General features: G+C 49.5%; 1 protein-coding gene across 1 annotated transcript in view; it reads right to left on the reverse strand.

Moving 5' to 3' along the window:
* The window catches only part of HEATR1 (HEAT repeat containing 1), an 81,053-nt gene extending 57,406 nt beyond the window's left edge, over window positions 1–23,647 (reverse strand). The window contains exons 1-10 of the mRNA XM_038760952.1: window positions 23,568–23,647; window positions 19,611–19,765; window positions 19,054–19,270; window positions 17,369–17,510; window positions 16,913–17,014; window positions 12,761–12,901; window positions 10,620–10,831; window positions 7,241–7,374; window positions 4,931–5,033; window positions 507–617 (exon numbers count right to left, since the gene is read on the reverse strand). Coding sequence (XP_038616880.1) covers window positions 507–617; window positions 4,931–5,033; window positions 7,241–7,374; window positions 10,620–10,831; window positions 12,761–12,901; window positions 16,913–17,014; window positions 17,369–17,510; window positions 19,054–19,270; window positions 19,611–19,752 — 1,304 coding nt within the window. The 5' untranslated portion in view covers window positions 19,753–19,765; window positions 23,568–23,647. The remainder of the gene's footprint in view (window positions 1–506; window positions 618–4,930; window positions 5,034–7,240; window positions 7,375–10,619; window positions 10,832–12,760; window positions 12,902–16,912; window positions 17,015–17,368; window positions 17,511–19,053; window positions 19,271–19,610; window positions 19,766–23,567) is intronic.
* Between the last annotated feature and the right edge of the window lie 758 nt (window positions 23,648–24,405).

The raw sequence follows: 24,405 nt of genomic DNA on the forward strand, positions 1-24,405 counted from the left end.
AAGTCACACAGCTGACAAGGGCAGAGCTGGGATTTGAACCCATGATAATAACGATGGTATTTATTAAGTGTTTACTATATGCAAAGCACCGTTCTAAGCGCTGGGGGGGGGGGGATACAAGGTGATCGGGTTGTCCCACGTGGGGCTCACAGTCTTAATCCCCATTTTCCAGATGAGGGAACTGAGGCCCAGAGAAGTGAAGTGACTTGCCCGAAGCCACCCAGCTGACAAAGGGGCGGAGCCGGGATTTGAACCCACGACCTCTGACTCCTAAGCCCCGGCTCTTTCCACTGAGCCACGCTGACCCCGGTGCTTGGCATTTAGAAAGCGCTTTACAGATACCGACGTTATTACTATTATTATTTGGACTCCCAAGTCTGGACTCTTCTAGGCTGAGCTGCCTCGATTTCCCCGAGGGAGCAGGACCAGAGCATGCGATCCACACCCGGGGGGGATGTTGGGGTCCCACCCTGGAGGAAGAGAAAGGTCGGGCGAAAGAAACTTACTTGCTTTCGAAGAGCCTGACGAGAGGAAGAAGTTGTTGGTCGAACGAGGCTATTTTCTTTGCCCCCCTCACTTTCTCGGAGCTGTAGGAGACGAACTCTTCTAGAAGAGTGCTGGAGAAGCCAAAAGAAAAATCAGGACATTGGCCGCTGATCATCATCATCATCAATCGCATTTATTGAGCGCTTACTGTGTGCAGAGCACTGGACTAAGCGCTTGGGAAGTCCAAGTTGGCAACATATAGGGAGAGGGGTGGACTCCTTCCTCTCCCCCTCGTCCCCCTCTCCATCCCCCCCACCTTACCTCCTTCCCTTCCCCACAGCACCTGTATATATGCATATATGTTTGTACATATTTATTACTTTATTTATTTATTTTACTTGTACATAGCTATTCTATTTATTTTATTTTGTTAGTATGTTTGGTTTTGTTCTCTGTCTCCCCCTTTTAGACTGTGAGCCCACTGTTGGGTAGGGACTGTCTATGTTGCCAATTTGTACTTCCCAAGTGCTTAGTCCAGTGCTCTGCACACAGTAAGCGCTCAATAAATACGATTGATGCTGATGCTGATGATAGAGACAGTCCCTACCCAACGGTGGGCTCACAGTCTAGAAGGGGGAGACAGACAACAAAACCAAACATACTCACAAAATAAAATAAATAGAATAGATAGGTACAAGTAAAATAAATAGAGTAATAAATATGTACAAGCATATATACATATATACAGGTGCTGTGGGGAAGGGAAGGAGGTAAGATGGGGGGATGGAGAGGGGGAGAGGAAGGAAGGGGCTCAGTCTGGGAAGGCCTCCGTCGATGCTATCGACTGAACGCCTACTACGCGCGGAGCACTGCGCTAAGCTCTTGGGAGAGCACACTACAGCAGAAATAGCAGCCGCGTCCCCTGCCCGCAACCAGCTTCTGGTCTAGAGACGAGCCACCGAATCCCCTTACTCCTTTGAGGAAAGGAAAAACCCCCACGGGCCCGGCAGTCGGAAGGTCACGGGTTCTAATCCCGGCCGCGCCGCTTGGGAAGCAGCGTGGCTCGGTGGAAGGAGCCCGGGCTTTGGAGTCAGAGGTCATGGGTTCAAATCCCAGCTCTGCCACTTGTCAGCTGGGTGACTTTGGGCAAGTCACTTCACTTCTCTGCGCCTCAGTGACCTCATCTGGAAAATGGGGATGAAGCCTGTGAGCCCCCCGTGGGACAACTTGATCACCTTGTAACCTCCCCAGCGCTTAGAACGGTGCTTTGCACATAGTAAGCGCTTAATAAATGCCATCATTATTATTATTATTGTCCGATTTGGGACCTTGGGCAAGTCGCTTCACTTCTCTGGGCCTCAGTTCCCTCATCTGTAAAACGGGGATTGAACTGTGAGCCCCACGTGGGACAGGGACGGCCTCCAACCCGGTTTGCTTGTATCCACCCCAGCGCTTAGTACAGTGCCTGCCACGTAGTAAGCGTTTCATAAATACCCCAATTATTATTATTACTTCTGGCTCCCCCTTCTAGACTGTGAGCCCACTGTTGGGTAGGGCCCATCTCTATAATGTTGCCAACTTGTACTTCCCAAGCGCTTAGTGCAGTGCTCTGCACACAGGAAGCGCTCAATAAATACGATTGATTGATTGATTGACCAGGACCTCCAACTCTGGACGGCCAAAATTCACTGCTGCCTCATCTTTGGGAGGTCGGGAGCCGAAAGGAATGCTAGGATGCGGCTCTAGACTGGGAGCTTGCTGCGGGCAGGGAATGGGTCTGACTGTTGCTGTATTGCACTCTCCCAAGTGCTTAGTACAGTGCTTTGCACACAGTAAGCGCTCAATAAACACAATTCAAAGAACGCAGCACCGTGAGACTCTCGCCATGGGCTCCTGCTGGGACGGACCACTGGGTCCCCAAACTCTCTGCATGGTCACCGGGTCTCTCCGGGGAATTTGGAACATAATCAATCAATCAATCGTATTTATTGAGCGCTTACTGTGTGCAGAGCACTGTACTAAGCGCTTGGGAAGTACAAAGTGACCCCGCTGGAGCTCCCCCGCTGTTACTTGCACGTGTAACGATGATAATAATGGTATTTGTTAGGCGCTTACCACTTCATTCATTCATTCAATCAATCGTATTTATTGAGCGCTTACTGCGTGCAGAGCACTGTACTAAGCGCTTGAGAAGTACAAAGTGACCCCTTTGGAGCTCCCCCGTTGTTACTTGCACGTGTAATGATGATAATAATGGTATTTGTTAGGCGCTTACCACTTCATTCATTCATTCAATCGCATTTATTGAGCGCTTACTGCGTGCAGAGCACTGTACTAAGCGCTTGGGAAGTTGTTACTTGCACGTGTAACGATGATAATAATGGTATTTGTTAGGTGCTTACCACTTCATTCATTCATTCAATCGTATTTATTGAGCGCTTACTGCGTGCAGAGCACTGTACTAAGCGCTTGGGAAGTACAGGTTGGCAACATCTAGAGACGGTCCCTACCCAACGGCGGGCTCACAGTCTAGAAGGGGGGATCGGGGAACAAAACGAAACATATTAACAGAATAAAATAAATAGGATAAATAGGTATAAGTCAAATAAATCAGAGTAATAGTACGTGTCAGGCACTGTATAACGCGCAAGGGTGGAGATGAGCAATCGGGCTGGATGTAGTCCCCGTCTCGCACGGGGCTCACGGTCTTAGCTCCCATTTTCCAGCTGAGGGAACTGAGGCCCAGGGAAGTGAAGAGACTCGCGTGAGGTCACACGGGAGCCGGGGTGGGAATCCAGGTCTTAATCAATCAATCGTACTAATTGAGTGCCTACTGTTCATTCATTCATTCAATCGTATTTATTGAGCGCTTACTGCGTGCAGAGCACTGTACTAAGCGCTTGGGAAGTACAAAGTGACCCCGTTGGAGCCCCCCGTTGTTACTTGCACGTGTAACGATGATAATAATGGTATTTGTTAGGCGCTTACCACTTCATTTATTCATTCAATCGTATTTATTGAGCGCTTACTGCGTGCAGAGCACTGTACTAAGTGCTTGGGAAGTCCAAGTTGGCAACATCTAGAGATGGTCCCTACCCAACGGCGGGCTCACAGTCTAGAAGGGGGAATCAGGGAACAAAGCGAAACATATTAACAGAATAAAATAAATAGAATAAATAGGTACAAGTCAAATAATTCAGAGTAATGCCACATGTCAGGCACTGTATAACGCGCAAGGGTGGAGACGAGCAATGGGGCTGGATATAGTCCCCGTCTCGCACCCCCATTTCCCAGCTGAGGGAACTGAGGCCCAGAGAAGTGAAGAGACTCGCGTGAGGTCACACTGGAGCCGGGGTGGGAACCCAGGTCTTAATCAATCAATCAATCGTACTTACTGAGCGCCTACTGTGTGCAGAGCACTGTGCTAAGCGCTTGGGAAGTCCAAGTTGGCCACCGAGGTCAAGCCGGGGTCGTGGCTGAGGGGCAAAAGGGGAAAAAATGCCCCATCCTACCCCCCGAAGGCTCCGGTGGCTGAACTGGAATGTCCGAAGGCACGCTCACGGGACGTCCCGAACAGTGCTAATCAATCGATCAATCGTACTTATTGAGCGCTTACTGTGTGCAGAGCACTGTGCTAAGCGCTTGGGAAGTCCAAGTTGGCCACCGAGGTCAAGCCGGGGTCGTGGCTGAGGGGCAAAAGGGGAAAAAATGCCCCATCCTACCCCCCCGAAGGCTCCGGTGGCTGAACTGGAATGTCCGAAGGCACGCTCACGGGACGTCCCGAACAGTGCTAATCGATCAATCAATCGTACTTATTGAGCGCTTACTGTGTGCAGAGCACTGTGCTAAGCGCTTGGGAAGTCCAAGTTGGCCACCGAGGTCAAGCCGGGGTCGTGGCTGAGGGGCAAAAGGGGAAAAAATGCCCCATCCTACCCCCCTGAAGGCTCCGGTGGCTGAACTGGAATGTCCGAAGGCACGCTCACGGGACGTCCCGAACAGTGCTAATCAATCGATCAATCGTACTTATTGAGCGCTTACTGTGTGCAGAGCACTGTGCTAAGCGCTTGGGAAGTCCAAGTTGGCCACCGAGGTCAAGCCGGGGTCGTGGCTGAGGGGCAAAAGGGGAAAAAATGCCCCATCCTACCCCCCCGAAGGCTCCGGTGGCTGAACTGGAATGTCCGAAGGCACGCTCACGGGACGTCCCGAACAGTGCTAATCAATCGATCAATCGTACTTATTGAGCGCTTACTGTGTGCAGAGCACTGTGCTAAGCGCTTGGGAAGTCCAAGTTGGCCACCGAGGTCAAGCCGGGGTCGTGGCTGAGGGGCAAAAGGGGAAAAAATGCCCCATCCTACCCCCCCGAAGGCTCCGGTGGCTGAACTGGATGTCCAAAGGCACGCTCACGGGACGTCCCGAAAAGTGCTCACCCCGCGGGGAAGCTTACCTGGCTAATAAACGGTCCAAGTTGTTGTCCAGTGGGATTTCTTTCAGTACCGCTTCTAGATGCTGGGCGTACCTCTGGCCGTCCGCCTCTTTGGAGTCGTCTCCTTAGCGCGCAAGAACGCACAATTGTGAGTTTTGGGGGGGGTGGGGAACCTCCCCCCAACAGCTACTGCTCAAGTGCTCACGCTTCGAAAATGTCACATCCTAAGAAAGTTGCAAACCGCGTGACAAGGAGCGAATCGGAACATGGAAAGAAAACCCAAGCGGGTCGTTTTTTTGGTTTTTGACCCAAGAATCAATCAATCGTATTTATTGAGCGCTTACTATGTGCAGAGCACTGTACTAAGCGCTCGGGAAGTACAAATTGGCAACACATAGAGACAGTCCCTACCCAACAGTGGGCTCACAGTCTAAAAAGAAAGCACAGTAAGCGCTCAATAAATATGACCGAATGAATGATGATAATAATAATGGTATTTGTTAAGCGCTTACTATGTGCAAAGCACTGTTCTAAGCGCTGGGGGGGAATATAAGGTAATGAGGTTGTCCCGCATGGGGCTCACAGTCAACAGTCTTAATCCCCATTTTACAGATGAGGGAACTGAGGCACAAAGAAGTGAAGTGGCTTGCCCAAGGTCACACAGCTGACAAGTGACGAGAGAAGCAGCGTGGCTCAGTAGGAAAGAGCCCGGGCTTTGGAGTCAGAGGTCACGGGTTCAAATCCCGGCTCCGCCAATTGTCAGCTGTGTGACTTTGGGCAAGTCACTTCACTTCTCTGGGCCTCAGTTCCCTCATCTGTAAAATGGGGATTGAGACTGTGAGCCCCATGAGGGACAACCTGATGATCTTGTAGCCTCCCCAGTGCTTAGAACAGTGCTTTGCATGTAGTAAGCACTGAATAAATGCCATTATATTATATTATATTAAGTGGCGGAGCAGGGATTCGAACCCACGACCTCTGACTCCCAAGCCCGGGCTCTTTCCACTGAGCCACGCTGCTTCTCTGAATGAATGAAGAGGTCAGAGCGCAGTAGCATCGTGGTGCAAAACGGCAGGCTGAAAAAAACACCGGCCCCAGACTCCCAACCCCCAGACCTGGATTCGAATCTGGTTCTGCAACCTCAGGAAAGTCACTCACTCAATCAATCGTATTTATTGAGCGCTTACTGTGTGCAGAGCACTGTACTAAGCGCTTGGGAAGTCCAAGTTGGCAACATATAGAGACCGTCCCTACCCAACAGTGGGCTCACAGTCTAAAACCTCACACTCAACCTCTCTAAAGCCTCAGTTTCCTCCTCTGTAAAACGCCGTCCGGTTCTGCGACCTCGGGAAAGTCACTCAATCGATCAATCGTATTTATTGAGCGCTTACTGTGTGCAGAGCACTGTACTAAGCGCTTGGGAAGTCCAAGTTGGCAACATATAGAGACGGTCCCTACCCAACAGTGGGCTCACAGTCTAAAACCTCACACTCAACCTCTCTAAAGCCTCAGTTTCCTCCTCTGTAAAACGCCGTCCGGTTCTGCGACCTCGGGAAAGTCACTCAATCGATCAATCGTATTTATTGAGCGCTTACTGTGTGCAGAGCACTGTACTAAGCGCTTGGGAAGTCCAAGCTGGCAACATATAGAGACGGTCCCTACCCAACAGTGGGCTCACAGTCTAAAACCTCACACTCAACCTCTCCAAAGCCTCAGTTTCCTCCTCTGTAAAACGCCGTCGTCATTATTACTATTAACAGAAGGCCACCTTCTTTCCAGTCCCACGTGGCGGGTTATTTTGAAACCCCAGCGTTGTGCTTCACGGGGAAACCAGAGGATAAATCGGGCGGGGGATCGCGAGCCCCTCTAGGGCCAAGGCCATTCATTCATTCATTCAATCGTATTTATTGAGCGCTTCCTGTGTGCACAGCACTGTACTAATAATAATGATAATAATAATGGGCATTTGTTAAGCGCTTACTATGTGCAAAGCACTGTTCTAAGCGCTGGGGGAGGATACAGGGTGATCAGGTTGTCCCACGTGGGGCTCACAGTCTTAATCCCCATTTTACAGATGAGGGAACTGAGGCCCAGAGAAGTTAAGCGACTTGCCCAAGATCACACAGCTGATATGCGGCGGAGTCGGGATTCGAACCCATGACCTCTGACTCCAAAGCCCACGCTCTTTCCACTGAGCCACGCTGTTTCTCTAAGCGCTTGGGAAGTCCAAGTTGGCAACATCGAGAGACGGTCCCTACCCGAAGGGCAGTGCTTGGCACCCGAGGGGGGCTCGGGATCCGCCCAAGAGGCTTAGGGGAAGTTGGGGCGTACCGGCAGCGTGGCGGTAGACGGCGCCGATCAGGAGGGGCAGCGTGTAGCGCAGGAGAGGAGAGATGTCGAAGGTCGCCGCCATCTCCTGCAGGGTGGGAATGAGGTCGGGAACGCCACACAGGTAGTTGAAAGGCCTGCCGGGAAGAAGAGAGTGCACTGCTCAGTCATTCATTCGGATTTATTGAGCGCTTACTGTGCGCAGAGCGATCAATCAATCAATCAATCGTATTTATTGAGCGCTTACTGTGTGCAGAGCACTGGACTAAGCGCTTGGGAAGTCCAAGTTGGCAACGTAGAGAGACAGTCCCTACCCAACAGGGGGCTCACAGTCTAAAAGGGGGAGACAGAGAACAAAACCAAACATACTAACAAAAGAAAATAAATAGAATAGATATGTACAAGTAAAATAAATAGAGTAATAAATATGTACAAACATATATACAGGATATACATATATACAGGAGCACTGAACTAAGCGCTTGGGAAGTCCAAGTTGGCAACATCTAGAGACAGTCCCTACCCACCAGTGGGCTCACAGTCTAAAAGGGGGAGACAGAGAACAAAACCAAACATACTAACAAAATAAAATAAATAGAATAGATATGTACAAGTAAAATATATAGAGTAATAAATATGTACAAACATATATACACATATACAGGATAAACATATATACATATATACAGGATATACATATATACAGGAGCACTGAACTAAGCGCTTGGGAAGTCCAAGTTGGAACATCTAGAGACAGTCCCTACCCACCAGTGGGCTCACAGTCTAAAAGGGGGAGACAGAGAACAAAACCAAACATACTAACAAAATAAAATAAATAGAATAGATATGTACAAGTAAAATATATAGAGTAATAAATATGTACAAACATATATACAGGATAAACATATATACATATATACAGGATATACATATATACAGGAGCACTGAACTAAGCGCTTGGGAAGTCCAAGTTGGAACATATAGAGACAGTCCCTACCCAACAGTGGGCTCACAGTCTAAAAGGGGGAGACAGAGAACAAAACCAACCATACTAACAAAATAAATAGAATAGATATGTACAAGTAAAATCAATAAATAGAGTAATATGTACACACATATATACAGGATAAACATATATACAGGATATACATATATACAGGAGCACTGAACTAAATGCTTGGGAAGTCCAAGTTGGCAACATATAGAGACGGTCCCTACCCACCAGTGGGCTCAGAGTCTAGAAGGGGGAGACAGAGAACAAAACCAAACATACTAACTAAATAAAATAAATAGAATAGATATATACAAGTAAAATAAATAAATAGAGTAATAAATATGTACAAACATATATACAGGATATACATATATACAGGAGCACTGAACTAAGCGTTTGGGAAGTCCAAGTTGGCAATATCTAGAGACAGTCCCTACCCAACAGTGGGCTCACAGTCTAAAAGGGGGAGACAGAGAACAAAACCAAACATACTAACAAAATAAAATATATAGAATAGATATGTGCAAGTAAAATATATAAATAAATAGAGTAATACATATGTACAAACATATATACACATATACAGGATAAACATATATACATATATACAGGAGCACTGAACGAAGCGCTTGGGAAGTCCAAGTTGGCAACATATAGAGACGGTCCCTACCCAACAACGGGCTGTTAGTGATAGTAATAATGATGGCATTTATTAAGTGCTCACTATGTGCAAAGCGCTGCTCTAAGCTAGCAATAATAACAACTGTGGTATCTGTTGAGTGCTTACTATGTGCCAGGCACTGTTCTAAGCGCTGGGGCAGATACAAGATCATCGGGTTAGAGTCCCTGTCCCACAGTCTCCTTTTACCCACGAGGGAGCTGAGGTGACTTGCTCAAGGTCAACAGAGGGAACTGAGGAAGTAATGGTAACGATGGTATTTGTTAAGCGCTTACTATGTGCCGAGCACTGTTCTAGGCTCAGTGGAAAGAGCCCAGGCTTTGGAGTCAGAGGTCATGGGTTCAAATCCCGGCTCCGCCACACGTCTGCAGTGTGACTTTGGGCAAGTCACTTCACTTCTCTGGGCCTCAGTTACCTCATCTGTAAAATGGGGATGAAGACTATGAGCCCCCCATGGGACAACCTGATCACCTTGTAACCTCCCCAGCCCTTAGAACAGTGCTTTGCACATAGTAAGTGCTTAATAAATGTCATTATTATGATTATTATTAAAATCCCGGCTCCACCACTCGTCATCTGTGTGACTTTGGGCAAGTCACTTCACTTCTCTGTGCCTCAGTTTCCTCAACTTTAAAATGGGGATGAAGACTGTGAGCCCCCCATGGGACAACCTGATCACCATGTAACCTCCCCAGCGCTTAGAACAGTGCTTTGCACGTAGTAAGTGCTTAATAAATGTCATTATTATTATTATTATTATTCAAATCCCGGCTCCACCACTCGTCAGCTGTGTGACTTCGGGCAAGTCCCTTCACTTCTCTGTGCCTCAGTTTCCTCAACTGTAAAACGGGGATGAAGACTGTGAGCCCCCCGTGGGACAACCTGATCACCTTGTAACCTCCCCAGCGCTTAGAACAGTGCTTTGCACATAGTAAGCGCTTAATAAATGCCGTCATTATTATTATTATCATCAGGTTGTCCCACTGGGGCTCACAGTCTTCATCCCCATTTTCCAGATGAGGTAACTGAGGCCCAGAAGTGAGGCCCATGTCATCCCCCAGGCCTGGAATGCCCCCAATCCCTCCGCCCATCCGCCAAGCTAGCTCTCTTCTTCCCTTCAAGGCCCTGCTGAGAGCTCACCTCCTCCAGGAGGCCTTCCCACACTGAGCCCCTTCCTTCCTCTCCCCCTCGTCCCCCTCTCCATCCCCCCATCTTACCTCCTTCCCTTCCCCACAGCACCTGTATAGATGTATATATGTTTGTACAGATTTGTTACTCTATTTATTTTACTTGTACATATCTATTCTATTTATTTCATTTTGTTAGTATGTTTCGTTTTGTTCTCTGTCTCCCCCTTTTAGACTGTGAGCCCACTGTTGGGTAGGGACCGTCTCTAGATGTTGCCAATTTGGACTTCCCAAGCGCTTAGTACAGTGCTCTGCACACAGTAAGCGCTCAATAAATACGATTGACGATTGATGATGAGGCGGCTTGCCACACAGCAGACAAGTGGCGGGGCCGGGAGTAGAGTCCTCCGACTCCCGAGCCCGCGCTCTAACCAGCAGGCCACGCCGCTTCTCCTCCTCATTCATTCGTACTTATTGGGCGCTTCCTGCGTGCAGAGCACTGCACTAAGCGCTCGGGCAGGACAAGCTGGCAACGCCCAGAGCCCGACGGCGGGCTCCCGGTCTGGGAGAGGCCGTACTCACTTCTTCCCCAGCGCGTGGGTCCTCTGCCTCTGCAGCAACACCACCAGGCAGCAGAGCCCGTCCTTGACGAGGGAGGGGATCTTGGCCAAGGTCTTGCTGACGTGCAGGGCCAGGGACTGCACCACGGCCGGCTCCATCGGCACCTTGGCGGCCAGCTGGCACACGATCATGTAGGTGGCGGCTCTGTAATCGGCGACGGACCACTTCAAGCCCTGCGAGACGGGAGGGAGGGGGCGGGCGGCATTCGAACGCGTCACCCGGGGCCGCCCGGTCTCCGCGCCGCGCAGGAGGACGGCGGGACGCAAGGCGCCTTCCCAGCCCGAGCCTCTGGCCCGCCGGCGGGTTACCGGCCCATTTCGGGACTTGTTGGCAAAACCGCCAGCCGATCGTATTTATTGAGCGGCGGAGAAGCAGCGTGGCTCGGTGGAAAGACTACGGGTTCAAATGGTCAGCTGGGTGACTTTGGGCAAGTCACCTCACTTCTCTAGAGAAGCAGCGTGGCTCAGTGGAAAAGAGCCCGGGCTTTGGAGTCGGAGGTCGTGGGTTCAAATCCCGGCTCCGCCACTTGCCAGCTCTGTGACTCTGGGCAAGTCACTTCACTTCTCTGTGCCTGTTACCTCATCTGTCAAATGGGGATTAAGACTGTGAGCCCACCGTGGGACAACCTGATCACCTTGTAACCTTCCCAGTGCTTGGAACAGTGCTTTGCACATAGTAAGCGCTTAATAAATGCCATTATTATTCTCTGGGCCTCCGTGACCTCATCTGGAAAATGGGGATTATGACTGTGAGCCCCCCGTGGGACAACCTGATCACCTTGTAACCTCCCCGGCGCTTAGAACAGTGCTTTGCACATAGTAAGCACTTAACAAATGCCATCATAATTATTATTATTATTATTGAGCGCCGTGTGCAGAGCACTGTACTAAGTGCTTGGGAGACACGTTCAATGACCGCAGTGAGCTTAGTCTAGAGACTGCCTTCACCTACTTGCCCAAGCTGAGCCAAATAATAATAACAATGATGGCATTTATTAAGCGCTTACTATGTGCAAAGCACTGCTCTAAGCGCTGGGGAGGTTACAAGGTGATCAGGTTGTCCCAGGGGGGGCTCACGGTCTTCATCCCCATTTTCCAGATGAGGTCACTGATGCCCAGAGAAGTTACTTGCCCAAAGTCACACAGCTGAAAATCAATCAATCAATCATACTTATTGAGCGCTTACTGTGTGCACAGCACTGTACTAAGCACTTGGGAACTACAAGTTGGCAACATATAGAGACAGTCCCTACCCAACAGTGGGCGGAGCCAGGATTTGAACCCATGACCTGCGACTCCAAAGCCCGGGCTCTTTCCACTGAGTCACGCTGCTTCTCAAATCATCATCAATCGTATTTATTGAGCGCTTACTGTGTGCAGAGCACTGTACTATGTGCTTGGGAAGTCCAAGTTGGCAACATATAGAGACAGTCCCTACCCAACAGTGGGCTGACAGTGGGCGGAGGCAGGATTCGAACCCATGACCTGCGACTCCAAAGCCCGGGCTCTTTCCACTGAGTCACGCTGCTTCTCAAATCATCATCAATCGTATTTATTGAGCGCTTACTGTGTGCAGAGCACTGTACTATGCGCTTGGGAAGTCCAAGTTGGCAACATATAGAGACACTCCCTACCCAACAGTGGGCTCACAGTGGGTGGAGACAGGATTCGAACCCATGACCTGCAACTCCAAAGCCCGGGCTCTTTCCACTGAGTCACGCTGCTTCTCAAATCATCAATCGTATTTATTGAGCGCTTACTGTGTGCAGAGCACTGTACTAAGCGCTTGGGAAGTCCAAGTTGGCAACATATAGAGACAGTCCCTACCCAACAGTGGGCTGACAGTGGGCGGAGCTGGGATTCGAACCCATGACCTGCGACCCCGAAGCCCGGGCTCTTTCCACTGAGTCACGCTGCTTCTCAAATCGAAGGCACGCGTCTCTCGGACCACCCGAGGGCTTAGGACGGGGCGGCCACCCCCTCCCCGCACCCCCGGGCGACTAGGTCGGCTCCGCTTGGGCACTCTCCCCAAGTAGGCGTTCGATAAGTAAGGGAGGCCGCCTCAAAACCCGGCGGTGGGTCATTTCGAAACCCCAGGCCGACCTTCTGGATGAAGGGGAGCAGCTTGGCGACGGTGGAGTCGGATATCGAACTGGCGGACCCCAGGGCGGACACGATGGTGGACGCGTAGAAGGCCAGTAGTACCCGCAGCTGAGCCGCGTGGCGGGGGTCGCCCGCAAACACCTGAAATTCAGAGCGCGCCGGCCAGTCAGCTGGATTTCCTGAGCGCTTACTTCGTTTTACTTTATGATAATGGTATTTGTTGAGCACTTACTACGTGCCAGGCACTGTACTAAGCGCTGCGGTGGACACAAGCAAATCGAGTTGAGCCCGCTGTTGGGTAGGGCCTGTCCCTATAGGTTGCCAATTTGTACTTCCCAAGCGCTTAGTACAGTGCTCTGCACACAGTAAGCGCTCAATAAATACGATTGATGATGATGAGTTGGACACGGTCCCTGGCCCACATGGGGCTCAGTTTCCATCCCCATTTTACAGATGAGGTAACTGAGGCCCATTCATTCATTCATTTAATAGTATTTATTGAGCGCTTACTGTGTGCAGAGCACTGTACTAAGCGCTTGGGAAGTCCCAAGTTGGCAACATCTAGAGACGGTCCCTACCCAACAGTGGGCTCACAGTCTAGAAGGGGGAGACAGGCAACAAAACAAATTAACAAAATAAATAGAATAAATACAAGCAAATCAAGTTGGACACAGTCTCTGGCCCACATGGGGCTCACTGTTTCCATCCCCATTTTACAGATAACAGACCCATTCATTCATTCACTTAATCGTATTTATTGAGCGCTTACTGTGTGCAGAGCACTGTACTAAGCGCTTGGGAAGTCCAAGTTGGCAACATCTAGAGACGGTCCCTACCCAACAGCGGGCTCACGGTCTAGAAGGGGGAGACAGACAACAAAACACACTCACAAAATAAAATAAATAGAATAAATACAAGCCAATCGAGTTGGACACAGTCCCTGGCCCACATGGGGCTCACTGTTTCCATCCCCATTTTACAGATGAGGTAACTGAGGCCCATTCATTCATTCATTCAATCGCATTTATTGAGCGCTTACTGTGTGCAGAGCACTGTACTAAGCGCTTGGGAAGTCCAAGTTGGCAACATCTAGAGGCGGTCCCTACCCAACAGTGGGCTCATAGGCTAGAAGGGGGAGACAGAGAACAAAACATATTAACAAAATAAAATAAATAGAATACAAGCAAATCGAGTTGGACACAGTCCCTGGCCCATATCATCAATCGTATTTATTGAGCGCTTACTGTGCGCAGAGCACTGGACTAAGCGCTTGGGAAGTACAAATTGGCAACATCTAGAGACGGTCCCTACCCAACAGTGGGCTCACAGTCTAAAAGGGGGAGACAGAGAAGAAAACCAAACATACTAACAAAATAAAATAAATAGAATAGATACGTACAAGTAAAATAAATAGAGTAATAAATATGTACAAATGGGGCTCACAGTTTCCATCCCCATTTCACAGATGAGGTAACCGAGGCCCACAGAAGTGAGGTACCTTGCCCAAGGTCACCTAGCAGACAAGCGGCTTAGTCCAGTGCTCTGCACACAGTAAGGGCTCAATAAATACGATTGATGATGACGGCGATAAATACGACTGAATGAATGAATGAAGCGGCAGAGCCGGGATTAGAACCCATTACCTTTCGACTCCGAAGCCCAGGCGAGGCTGCTTTTCTTCATATAATAAACACAAGCCCTGCCCACAATAACTCGCTGCAGGGCGCTGCCCAAATCAATCATATTTATTGATCCCTATGTGCAGAGCACTGTACTAAGCGCTTGGGAGAGGGCAATACAACAGAATTAGCAGACACAATCCCTGCCAACGAGGAGCTGAGAATCTAGAGGGGAGATTCAATCACTCAACTGGATTTATTGAGCGCTTACTGTTGTACATATTTATTACTCTATTTATTTATTTATTTATTTATTTTACTTGTACATTTCTATCCTACTTATTTGATTTTGTTGGTATGTTTGGTTCTGTTCTCTGTCTCCCCCTTTTAGACTGTGAGCCCACTGTTGGGTAGGGACTGTCTCTATGTGATGCCAATTTGTACTTCCCAAGCGCTTAGTACAGTGCTCTGCACATAGTAAGCGCTCAATAAATACGATTGATTGATTGATTGATTGCAGAGCACTGTACTAAGCGCTTGAAATAGACATTAATTGGAATAAATACGTAACCGGTCCGGAACTTCCCCACAGCTCCGCATGACGCTCTCTTTTTGCGCTCTCCCTCTCGCTTGTGGTCGCGTGGCTCAGTGGGTAGATTCAAGCGCTTAGTACAGTGCTCTGCACACAGTAAGTGCTCAATAAATACGATTGATTGATTGATTGATTGAATCCCACGCCTGGGAGTCAGGAGGGCCTGGGTTCTAATCTCGGCTCCGCCGCTCGTCCGCTACGTGATCTTGGGCAAGTCAGTGCGTGGCTCACTGGAAAGAGCCCGGGCTTTGGAGTCAGAGGTCGTGGGTTCAAATCCCGGCTCTGCCAACTGTCAGCTGTGTGGCTTTGGGCAAGTCACTTCACTGGGCCTCAATTACCTCATCTGTAAAATGGGGATGAAGACCGTGAGCCCTCCGTGGGACAACCTGATCACCTTGTAACCTCCCCAGCGCTTAGAACAGTGCTTGGCACACAGTAAGCGCTTAATAAATGCCATTATTATTATTATTATTATTCTCTGGGCCCCGGTCACCTCATCTGTCAAACGGAGATTTAGAACGGGAGTGGGGTCGACGCAGGATAACCAGGTTGAACGCAGGCCACGTCCCGCGTGAGGATCAGTCTTCGGCCCCATTTTACAGACGAGGTAACTGAGGCCCAGAGAAGTTGGGTGACTTCCTGGAGGTCACACAGCAGACAAGGGGCGGAGCTGGGGCTTAACCGTTCTCTTGACCCGTTTCTGAATCTGGGGTCGTATCCGGGGCTGGCGGGCCCCCCCGTTCGTCGATTTCCGAACTCGACAAACTCTATGGGCAGCAAAGTTACGTTCCAACATTTCCGCCTCCTTCTTGTCACGGTAACGAGGTGTCGCTTAGGCGTTCCCTCCATTTCCATATCCTCTCCCCCTCTCCATCCCCCCCATCTTACCTCCTTCCCTTCCCCACAGCACCTGTATATATGTATATATGCTTGTACGTATTTATTACTCTATTTATTTATTTATTTTACTTGTACATATCTATTCTATTTATTTTATTGTGTTAGTATGTTTGGTTTTGTTCTCTGTCTCCCCCTTTTAGACTGTGAGCCCACTGTTTGGTAGGGACTGTCCCTATATGTTGCCAACTTGTACTTCCCAAGCGCTTAGTACAGTGCTCTGCACATAGTAAGCGCTCAATAAATACGATTCATGGTGACGATGATGATTTCCGTGGGCACCCACCTCTGCATCTTTCCTTTTTCTCTTCTCAAACACCACGACCGATCTAGCCAACGGATTCACTACAGCTTAGATCTGTTTCCTGACGCTGACTTTTACAGATCGGGTGTTTCATTCATTCATTCAATCGTATTTATTGAGCGCTTACTGCGTGCAGAGCACTGTACTAAGCGCTTGGGAAGTCCAAGTTGGCCACATATACAGGCGGTCCCTACCCAACAACGGGCTAATAGTCTAGGAGGAGGAGACAGACAACAAAGCAAAACATGTGGACTCATGTGGATACATGATAATGTGGATAAGCAGCGTGGCTCAGTGGAAAGAGCCCGGGCTTTGCAGTCAGAGGTCAGCTGTGTGACCTTGGGCAAGTCACTTCACTTCTCTGTGCCTCAGTTACCTCATCGGTAAAATGGGGATGAAGACTGTGAGCCCCACATGGGACAACCTCATCACCCTGTATCCCCCCAGTGCTTACAACAGTGCTTTGCACATAGTAAGTGCTTAATAAATGCGACTGTTATGTGGACAGGTGTCAAGTCTTCAGAATAAATAGATATAGAATAATAGAATAAATAGGTAGAATAAATGGAAATAAAGCTAGATGTGCATCATTAACAAAATCAAAGTTGTTTATCTCCCAGAAAAGGGGCAAAACCCTACCGAAACTGGCTTTAAAGAAAGCTCCCCCTCCATCACTTCATATATCGTCCTTAAAATAGCCCTCCGACGCTCACGGAAACGTCCCGAAATAACGCACGAACCTTCACAGACTTGGTCACCAGGCTACAGATGAAGTCCATGAACCCGAGATCTTTGTAGCAGTGGGTAATTAAAGCCCCCTTGGCGAGGGGGACTCCGGAACTCTGTCCATGGAAGAAGAGGAGGAATAAATATCATCGCGTCTCCGCAGGATCAAACCATCCCAGGCAAAATACGCATCTCCCACCCGACGACGTGAGGTGGCATCAAAGACAGGCTCCGAGCCAAAGAGGAAACGAAGAGTCGACGGTGTTGAGAGAGGAAAGGTTCACGAACTATTTCCTTTCCCCCCTAAAATACCGCTGCCTGCATTATAAACGCCGGTGAGGACCGCACAAAGATGTACACAAAACACACAAAAATGCAACAGAGATCCAAGGAAAGGCTATTCTTCTTCAGAGAACTTCTGCCCAACGAGCTACACGCAGATGCTCGCGCGGAAGACTTGATAACCTTACCTTGACCGGCTCCATCCAGTTCCATTTGTGCGTCGGGCTGCTGATTTTTAAGAGCTGTATGACCCGCACAAACACTCTCGTCTCGTGGTAGGGCAGAACGCAGCCGATCAGGCTGTCCTGGTTGTAAAGATGGATGTGAAATCTACCAAGAAAATAAAGGGGAAAAGCTGCGGCATATCTGGCTACAATGACTCTTTTTTTTTAAATTCATTCATTCAATCATATCTACTGAGCGCTTACTGTGTGCAGAGCACTGTACTAAGCGCTCGGGAAGTACAAGTTGGCAACACATACAGACGGTCCCTACCCAACAGCGGGCAATTCTGCAGCCCCCATTAATGCAAGATCTGGCCTATTTTGCAACAATGATATTTATGATTCATTCATTCAATCATATTTATTGAGCGCTTACTATGTGCAGAGCACTGGACTAAGCGCTTGGGAAGTACAAGCTGGCAACATATAGAGACGGTCCCCTACCCAACAGTGGGCTCACAGTCTAGAAGGGGGAGACAATGATGATGATGAGAAGCAGCGCGGCTCAGTGGAAAGAGCCCGGGCTTTGGAGTCAGAGGTCATGGGTTCAAATGCCGGCTCCGCCAATTGCCAGCTGTGTGGCTTTGGGCAAGTCACTTCACTTCTCTGTGCCTGTTACCTCATCCGGAAAATGGGGATTAAGACCGTGAGCCCCACATGGGACCACCTGATCACCTTGTAACCTCCCCAGCGCTTAGAACAGTGCTTTGCACGTAGTAAGCATTTAATACCATTATTATTCTTATTATTTATTAAGCACTTACTATGTGCCAAGCACTGGGATGATGCCTCTACCGACTCGGTTGCATTGTACTCTCCCAAGCGCCTAGTACAGTGCTCTGCACACAGTTAAGAGAAGCAGCACTGAGGGCTAGTGGAAAGAGCCCAGGCTCGGGAGTTAAGAGGATCTGGTTTTTAATCCCTGCTCTGCTGTGTAACCCGAGGCAGGTCCCTTCACTTCTCTGTGCCTCAGTTCCCTCATCTGCAAAAATCAATCAATCGATCGTATTTATTGAGCGCTTACTGTGTGCAGAGCACTGTACTAAGTGCCTGGGAAGTACAAGTTGGCAACATATAGAGACAGCCCCTACCCAACAGTGGGCTCACAGTCTAGAAGTTTGCAAAATGGGGATTCACTCCCTGTTCTCCCTCCTACTTAGACTGCGCTGGAATTATGTCTTTATATTGATGCCTGTCTCCCCCTCTGAACTGTAATAATAATTGTGGCATTTGTAAAGCGCTCACTATGTGGCAGGCACTGTACTAAGCGCTGGGATGGATACAAGCAAATCGAGTTGGATCATCATCAATCGTATTTATTGAGCGCTTACTATGTGCAGAGCACTCGATGTAGATGTTGGATGTAGTCCCTGACCCACTTGGGGCTCACGATCTCAACCCGTTTTGCAGATGAGGTAACTGAGGCCCCTGTAAGCTCGGTGTGGCAGGGACCGGGTCTCCCGACACTGTTGTATTAGACTCTCCCAAGCGCTCAGTACAGTGCTCTGCACAGAGCAAGCGCTCACTAAATACCACCGAGGATGACGCTCCCTGACGAGATCCACATGCCGCCCCGGGCGAGCGCGGCTTCCCTAGGGCAAACAAATCGAGCAATCCGGAGTTCGCATCGGGCCGCTGAGCGCTATTACCTGTGAATCAACCACTCCAGGCATTTCTGGGCCGGCTTTAGCATGAAATAAGGCGACAGGTGGATGAGGAACAGGCCGATGGTTTCATCCAGCTGGGTGTTCACGGCCTGGGTCTGAACGCTGCGCTCCAAGCTCTTCGCCACCTCGCTGAACAGCGTGGCCTCGAACTGCTCAAAGGAAGAATCGATCCCGACGAGCTCTTCTATGCCATTGCAGCCTGTCGGGGCAGAGGGGAAGGATGTTTCGGTGTAAAATGAAACCTTTCCCCCCCCCCCAAGAAGCCACCGCTCCTGCAAGCTGAATCCAAGCTATAATAATAATAATGATAGCATTTATTAAGCGCTCACTATGTGCAAAGCACTGTTCTAAGCGCTGGGGAGGTTACACGGTTATCCGACGGAGGGGCTCACGGCCTTAATCCCCATTTTAGGCCGGGCAAGGAGGGAGGTTTCCACCCGGTCCCGGCAACCATCCCGTCGCCGCGGCCGGACAGGGAAGATGAGCCCGGGTGGGAAGAAGGGCTGGTCAGACCGGGAATGGCGGCGGCTCTTACTTACCGATGGCAAAGAAAGTGTCTCGGTCGATGCCCGCGGCTTCCTTGGGTTCGAACAGCAGAGAGGCCACTTCATGTCGAGAAAAAAGGCTGGAATCGCTCTGTGGGACGGCGAGACGCTTCAGCTGGTGGGCTAAGGACGTCATCTTCTTCTACCGCCTGACCCCAAAAAACCAAACACAGAAGCCAGGAGAGATTACAGACACACTTTACTGCTACCTCCCTCTCCGATCACAATAATAATAATCATAACGGTATTTAAGCTCATACGACACGCCAGGCACTGTACTTTGCGCTGGGGTAGACAGAAGGTTAATTGGGGTGGACCCACGTTGAGCTCACAATAATAATAATAATGATGGCATTTATTAAGCGCTTACTGTGTGCAAAAGCACTGCTCTAAGCGCTGGGGAGGTTACAAGGTGATCAGGTGTCCCATGGGAGGCTCACAGTCTTAATCCCCATTTTCCAGAGGAGGCAACTGAGGCCCAGAGAAGTGAAGTGACTCGCCCAAAGTCACACAGCTGACAATTGGTGAAGTCGGGGTTTGAACCCATGCCCTCTGACTCCAAAGCCTGGGCTCTTTTCCACTGAGCCACGCTGCAATCTTAACCCCCACTTTCCACATGAGGAAACTGAGGCCCAGAGAAGTTTCTTGCCCATTGTCAAGTCAATTTGGGACTTGTGCGGAGGGTGGTCCTAGAAGGACACTACAAGGAAACTAATAATAGCAAATATAGCTGTTAATATAATTTATAATAATATTAGTGGTGCTTATTAAGCGCTTACTATGTGCCGCTCACTATTCTAAGTGTTGGGGTAGATAATAATGATGGCATTTATTAAGCGCTTACTATGTGCAAAGCACTGTTCTAAGCGCTGGGGAGGTTACAAGGTGATCAGATTGTCCCACGTGGGGCTCACAGTCTTAATCCCCACTTTACAGATGAGGTCACTGAGGCCCAGAGAAGCAAAGTGACATGCCCCAAGTCACTCAGCTGACACTTGGCGGAGCCGGGATTTGAACCCATGACCTCTGACTCCAAAGCCCGGGCTCTTTCCATTGAGCCACGCTGCTTAGGTTGTCCCGCGTGGGGCTCGGTCTTCATCCCCCTTTTACAGATGAGGAAACTGAGGCCCAGAGAAGTGAAGTGACTTGCCCAAAGCCAAGTCACTTTGGGACTTGTGCGGAGGGTGGTCCTAGACAGCCACTTGGAGAATAATAATAAACATAATTAATAATAATAACGGTGGTATTTGCTCAGCGCTTACTATGTGCTGGGCACTGTTCTAATCCCTGGGGGAGATACAAGCTAATCGGGTTGTCCTAATGACGGTATTTGTTAAGCGCTTACTATGTGCTGAGCACTGTTCTAAGCGCTGGGGTAGATACAGGGTAATCAGATTGTCCCACGTGAGGCTCATAGTCTTAATCCCCATTTTACAGATGAGGAAACTGAGGCCCAGTGAAGTGACTTGCCCAAAGTCAAGTCACTTTGGGACCTGTATGGAAGATGGTCCTAGATAGACACTTGGAGAATACTACGGCGAATAATAATAAATAGAATTAATAATAATAATAATAATGATAGCATTTGATAAGCGCTTTCTACGTGCCGAGCACTGTTCTAAGCGCTGGGGAAGATACAAGGTAATCAGGTTGTCCCACGTGGAGCTCACAGTCTTAATAATAGTAATGATGGTATTTGTTAAGCGCTTACTATGTGCCATGAACTGTTCTAAGCGCTGGAGGAGATAGAAGGTCATCAGGTTGTCCCAGTAATGATGGTATTTGTTAAGCGCTTTCTATGTGCCGAGCACTGTTCTAAACGCTGGGGTAGATACAAGCTAATCAGCAGCATGGCTCAGTGGAAAGAGCCCGGGCTTGGGAGTCAGGGGTCACGGGTTCTAATCCTGCCTCCGCCACTTGTCAGCTGTGTGACTTTGGGCAAGTCACTTCACTTCTCTGGGCCTCAGTTCCCTCATCTGTAAAATGGGGGTGAAGACTGTGAACCCCACATGGGACAACCTGATCACCTTGTTTTCATTCATTCAATCGTATTTATTGAGCGCTTACTGTGTGCAGAGCACTGGACTAAGCGCTTGGGAAGTACAAATTGGCAACATACAGAGACAGTCATTCATTCAATCGTATTTATTGAGCGCTTACTGTGTGCAGAGCACTGGACTAAGCGCTTGGGAAGTACAAGTTGGCAACATCTAGAGACGGTCCCTACCCAACAATGGGCTCACAGTCTAGAAAGGGGAGACAGACAGCAAAACAAAGCATATTAACAAAATAAAATAAACAGAATATACACGAGTAATAAATATGTACAAACATATATCCATTCATTCAATCGTATTTATTGAGCGCTTACTGTGTGCAGAGCACTGTACTAAGCACTTGGGAAGCACAAGTTGGCAACATATAGAGACGGTCCCTATCCAACAACGGGCTCACAGTCTAGAAGGGGGAGACGGCCGAAACCAAACATATTAACAAAATAAAATAAGTAGAATAAATATGCACAAATAAGTAAATAGAGTAATAAATACGTGCCAACAGATATACATATATACAGGTTGTGGGGCTGCCTTGGGCCTCCCGAGCGCTTAGCCCAGTGCCCTGCACACGGTGGGCGCTCAGTACATGAGAAATAGCGTGGCTTAGTGGAAAGAGCAGGGGCTTTGGAGTCAGAGGTCGTGGGTTCAAATCCCGGCTCCGCCACTTGTCAGCTGGGTGACTTTGGTCAAGTCACTTCCCTTCTCTGGGCCTCAGTTACCTCATCTGTAAAGTGGGGATGAAGGCTGTGAGCCCCATGTGCGGCGTGGCTCAGTGGAAAGAGCCCGGGCTTTGGTGTCAGAGGTCAATCAATCAATCAATCGCATTTATTGAGCGCTTACTGTGTGCTAAGCACTGTACTAAGCGCTTGGGAAGTCCAAGTTGGAAACATATAGAGACAGTCCCTACCCGACAGTGGGCTCCCAGTCTAGAAGGGGGAGACAGAGAACAAAACCAAACATAGTAACAAAATAAGATAAATAGAATAGATATGTACAAGTAAAATAAATAAATAAATAGAGTAATAATATGGGTTCAAATCCCGGCTCCGCCGCTTGTCAGCTGGGTGACTTTGGGCAAGTCACTTCGCTTCTCTGGGCCTCAGTTCCCTCATCTGTAAAATGGGGATGAAGACTGTGAGCCCCCCGTGGGACAAACTGATCGCCTTGTAACCTCCCCAGCGCTTAGAACAGTGCTCTGCACCTAATAAGCGCTTAACAAATGCCATTATTATTATTATTCTCTGGACCTCAGTGACCTCATCTGCAAAACGGGGATTAAAGCAGTGAGCCCCTGTGAGACAACCAGATCACCTTGTAACCTTCCCAGCGCTTAGAACAGTGCTTTGCACAGAGTAAGCGCTGAACAAATGCCATTATTACTATTATTATTATTCTCTGGGCCTCAGTTACCTCATCTGCAAAATGGGGATGAAGACTGTGAGCCCCCTGTGGGACAACTTGATCGCCCTGTAACCTCCCCAGCGCTTAGAACAGTGCTTTGCACACAGTAGGCGCTTAACAAATGCCATTATTATTATTATTATTATTATTATTCTCTGGGCCTCAGTTCCCTCATCTGCAAAATGGGGATTAAGACTGTGAGCCCCCCGTGGGACAACCTGATCGCCTTGTAACCTTCCCAGCGCTTAGAACAGTGCTTTGCACATAGTGAGCGCTTAACAAATGTCATTATTATTATTCTCTGGGCCTCAGTTACCTCACCTGCAAAATGGGGATTAAGACTGTGAGCCCCCTGTGGGACAACTTGATCGCCTTGTAACCTCCCCAGCGCTTAGAACAGTGCTCTGCACATGGTAAGTGCTTAATAAGTGCCATTATTATTATTATTATTATTAATAGTAGTAGTAGTACATAGGAAAGACGGACTTCTCACCTGGTCCCCTCGTGGGCCCCTCACCGCCGCTCCCACATGGCCCCAGCCACGCCACCTCTGACCCGGAAGTACTCCCCCGCCGGCTCCACAAGGGCGGCCTTTACGCATGCGCCGGCGCGGACGGACTTTTTTCCCGCCCTCCGTCCAGAAGAGCATCGTTTACGCATGCGCCGAAGCTGACTGACGGTTCCCCCCCCGCCCTCCTCAGAAGACCGCCTTCTACGCATGCGCTGGGGCTGACGGACGATTTTTCCCCCCCCCCCGCGTGGTCTACGCATGCGCCGGGCCTGACGGACTTTTTTCCCGCCCCCCCGTCCAGAAGAGCGTCGTTTACGCATGCGCCGAGGCTGACTGACGGTTCCCCCCGTCCTCCTCAGAAGACCGTCGTCTACGCATGCGCTGGGGCTGACGGACGATTTTTCTCCCCCCCCCCCCGAGCGTCGTCTACGCATGCGCCGGGGCTGACGGACTTTTTCCCCGCCCCCCCGTCTAGAAGAGCGTCGTTTACGCATGCGCCGGGAGTGACTGACGGCTCTCCCTCTCCGCCCGCCGCAGAAAACCGTTGTTTACGCATGCGTCGGGGCTGACGGACGGTTTTTCCCGCCCCCATCCAAAAGGGCGTCGTTTACGCATGCGCCGGGGCTGACGGACGGTTTCCCCCGCCCCCCCACCCCGTCCAGAAGAGCGTCGTCTATGCACGCGCCGAGGCTGACTGGACGGCTTTTCCCGCCCCCCCCCCGTCCAGAAGGGCGTCGTCCACGCATGCGCCAGCGCTGACGGACGGTTTTTCCCGCCCTCCCGTCCAGAAGAACGTCGTTTACCCATGCGCCGAGGCTGA

This window comes from Tachyglossus aculeatus, chromosome 19 (genome assembly GCF_015852505.1).
Source record: "Tachyglossus aculeatus isolate mTacAcu1 chromosome 19, mTacAcu1.pri, whole genome shotgun sequence".
Taxonomy (NCBI): domain Eukaryota; kingdom Metazoa; phylum Chordata; class Mammalia; order Monotremata; family Tachyglossidae; genus Tachyglossus; species Tachyglossus aculeatus.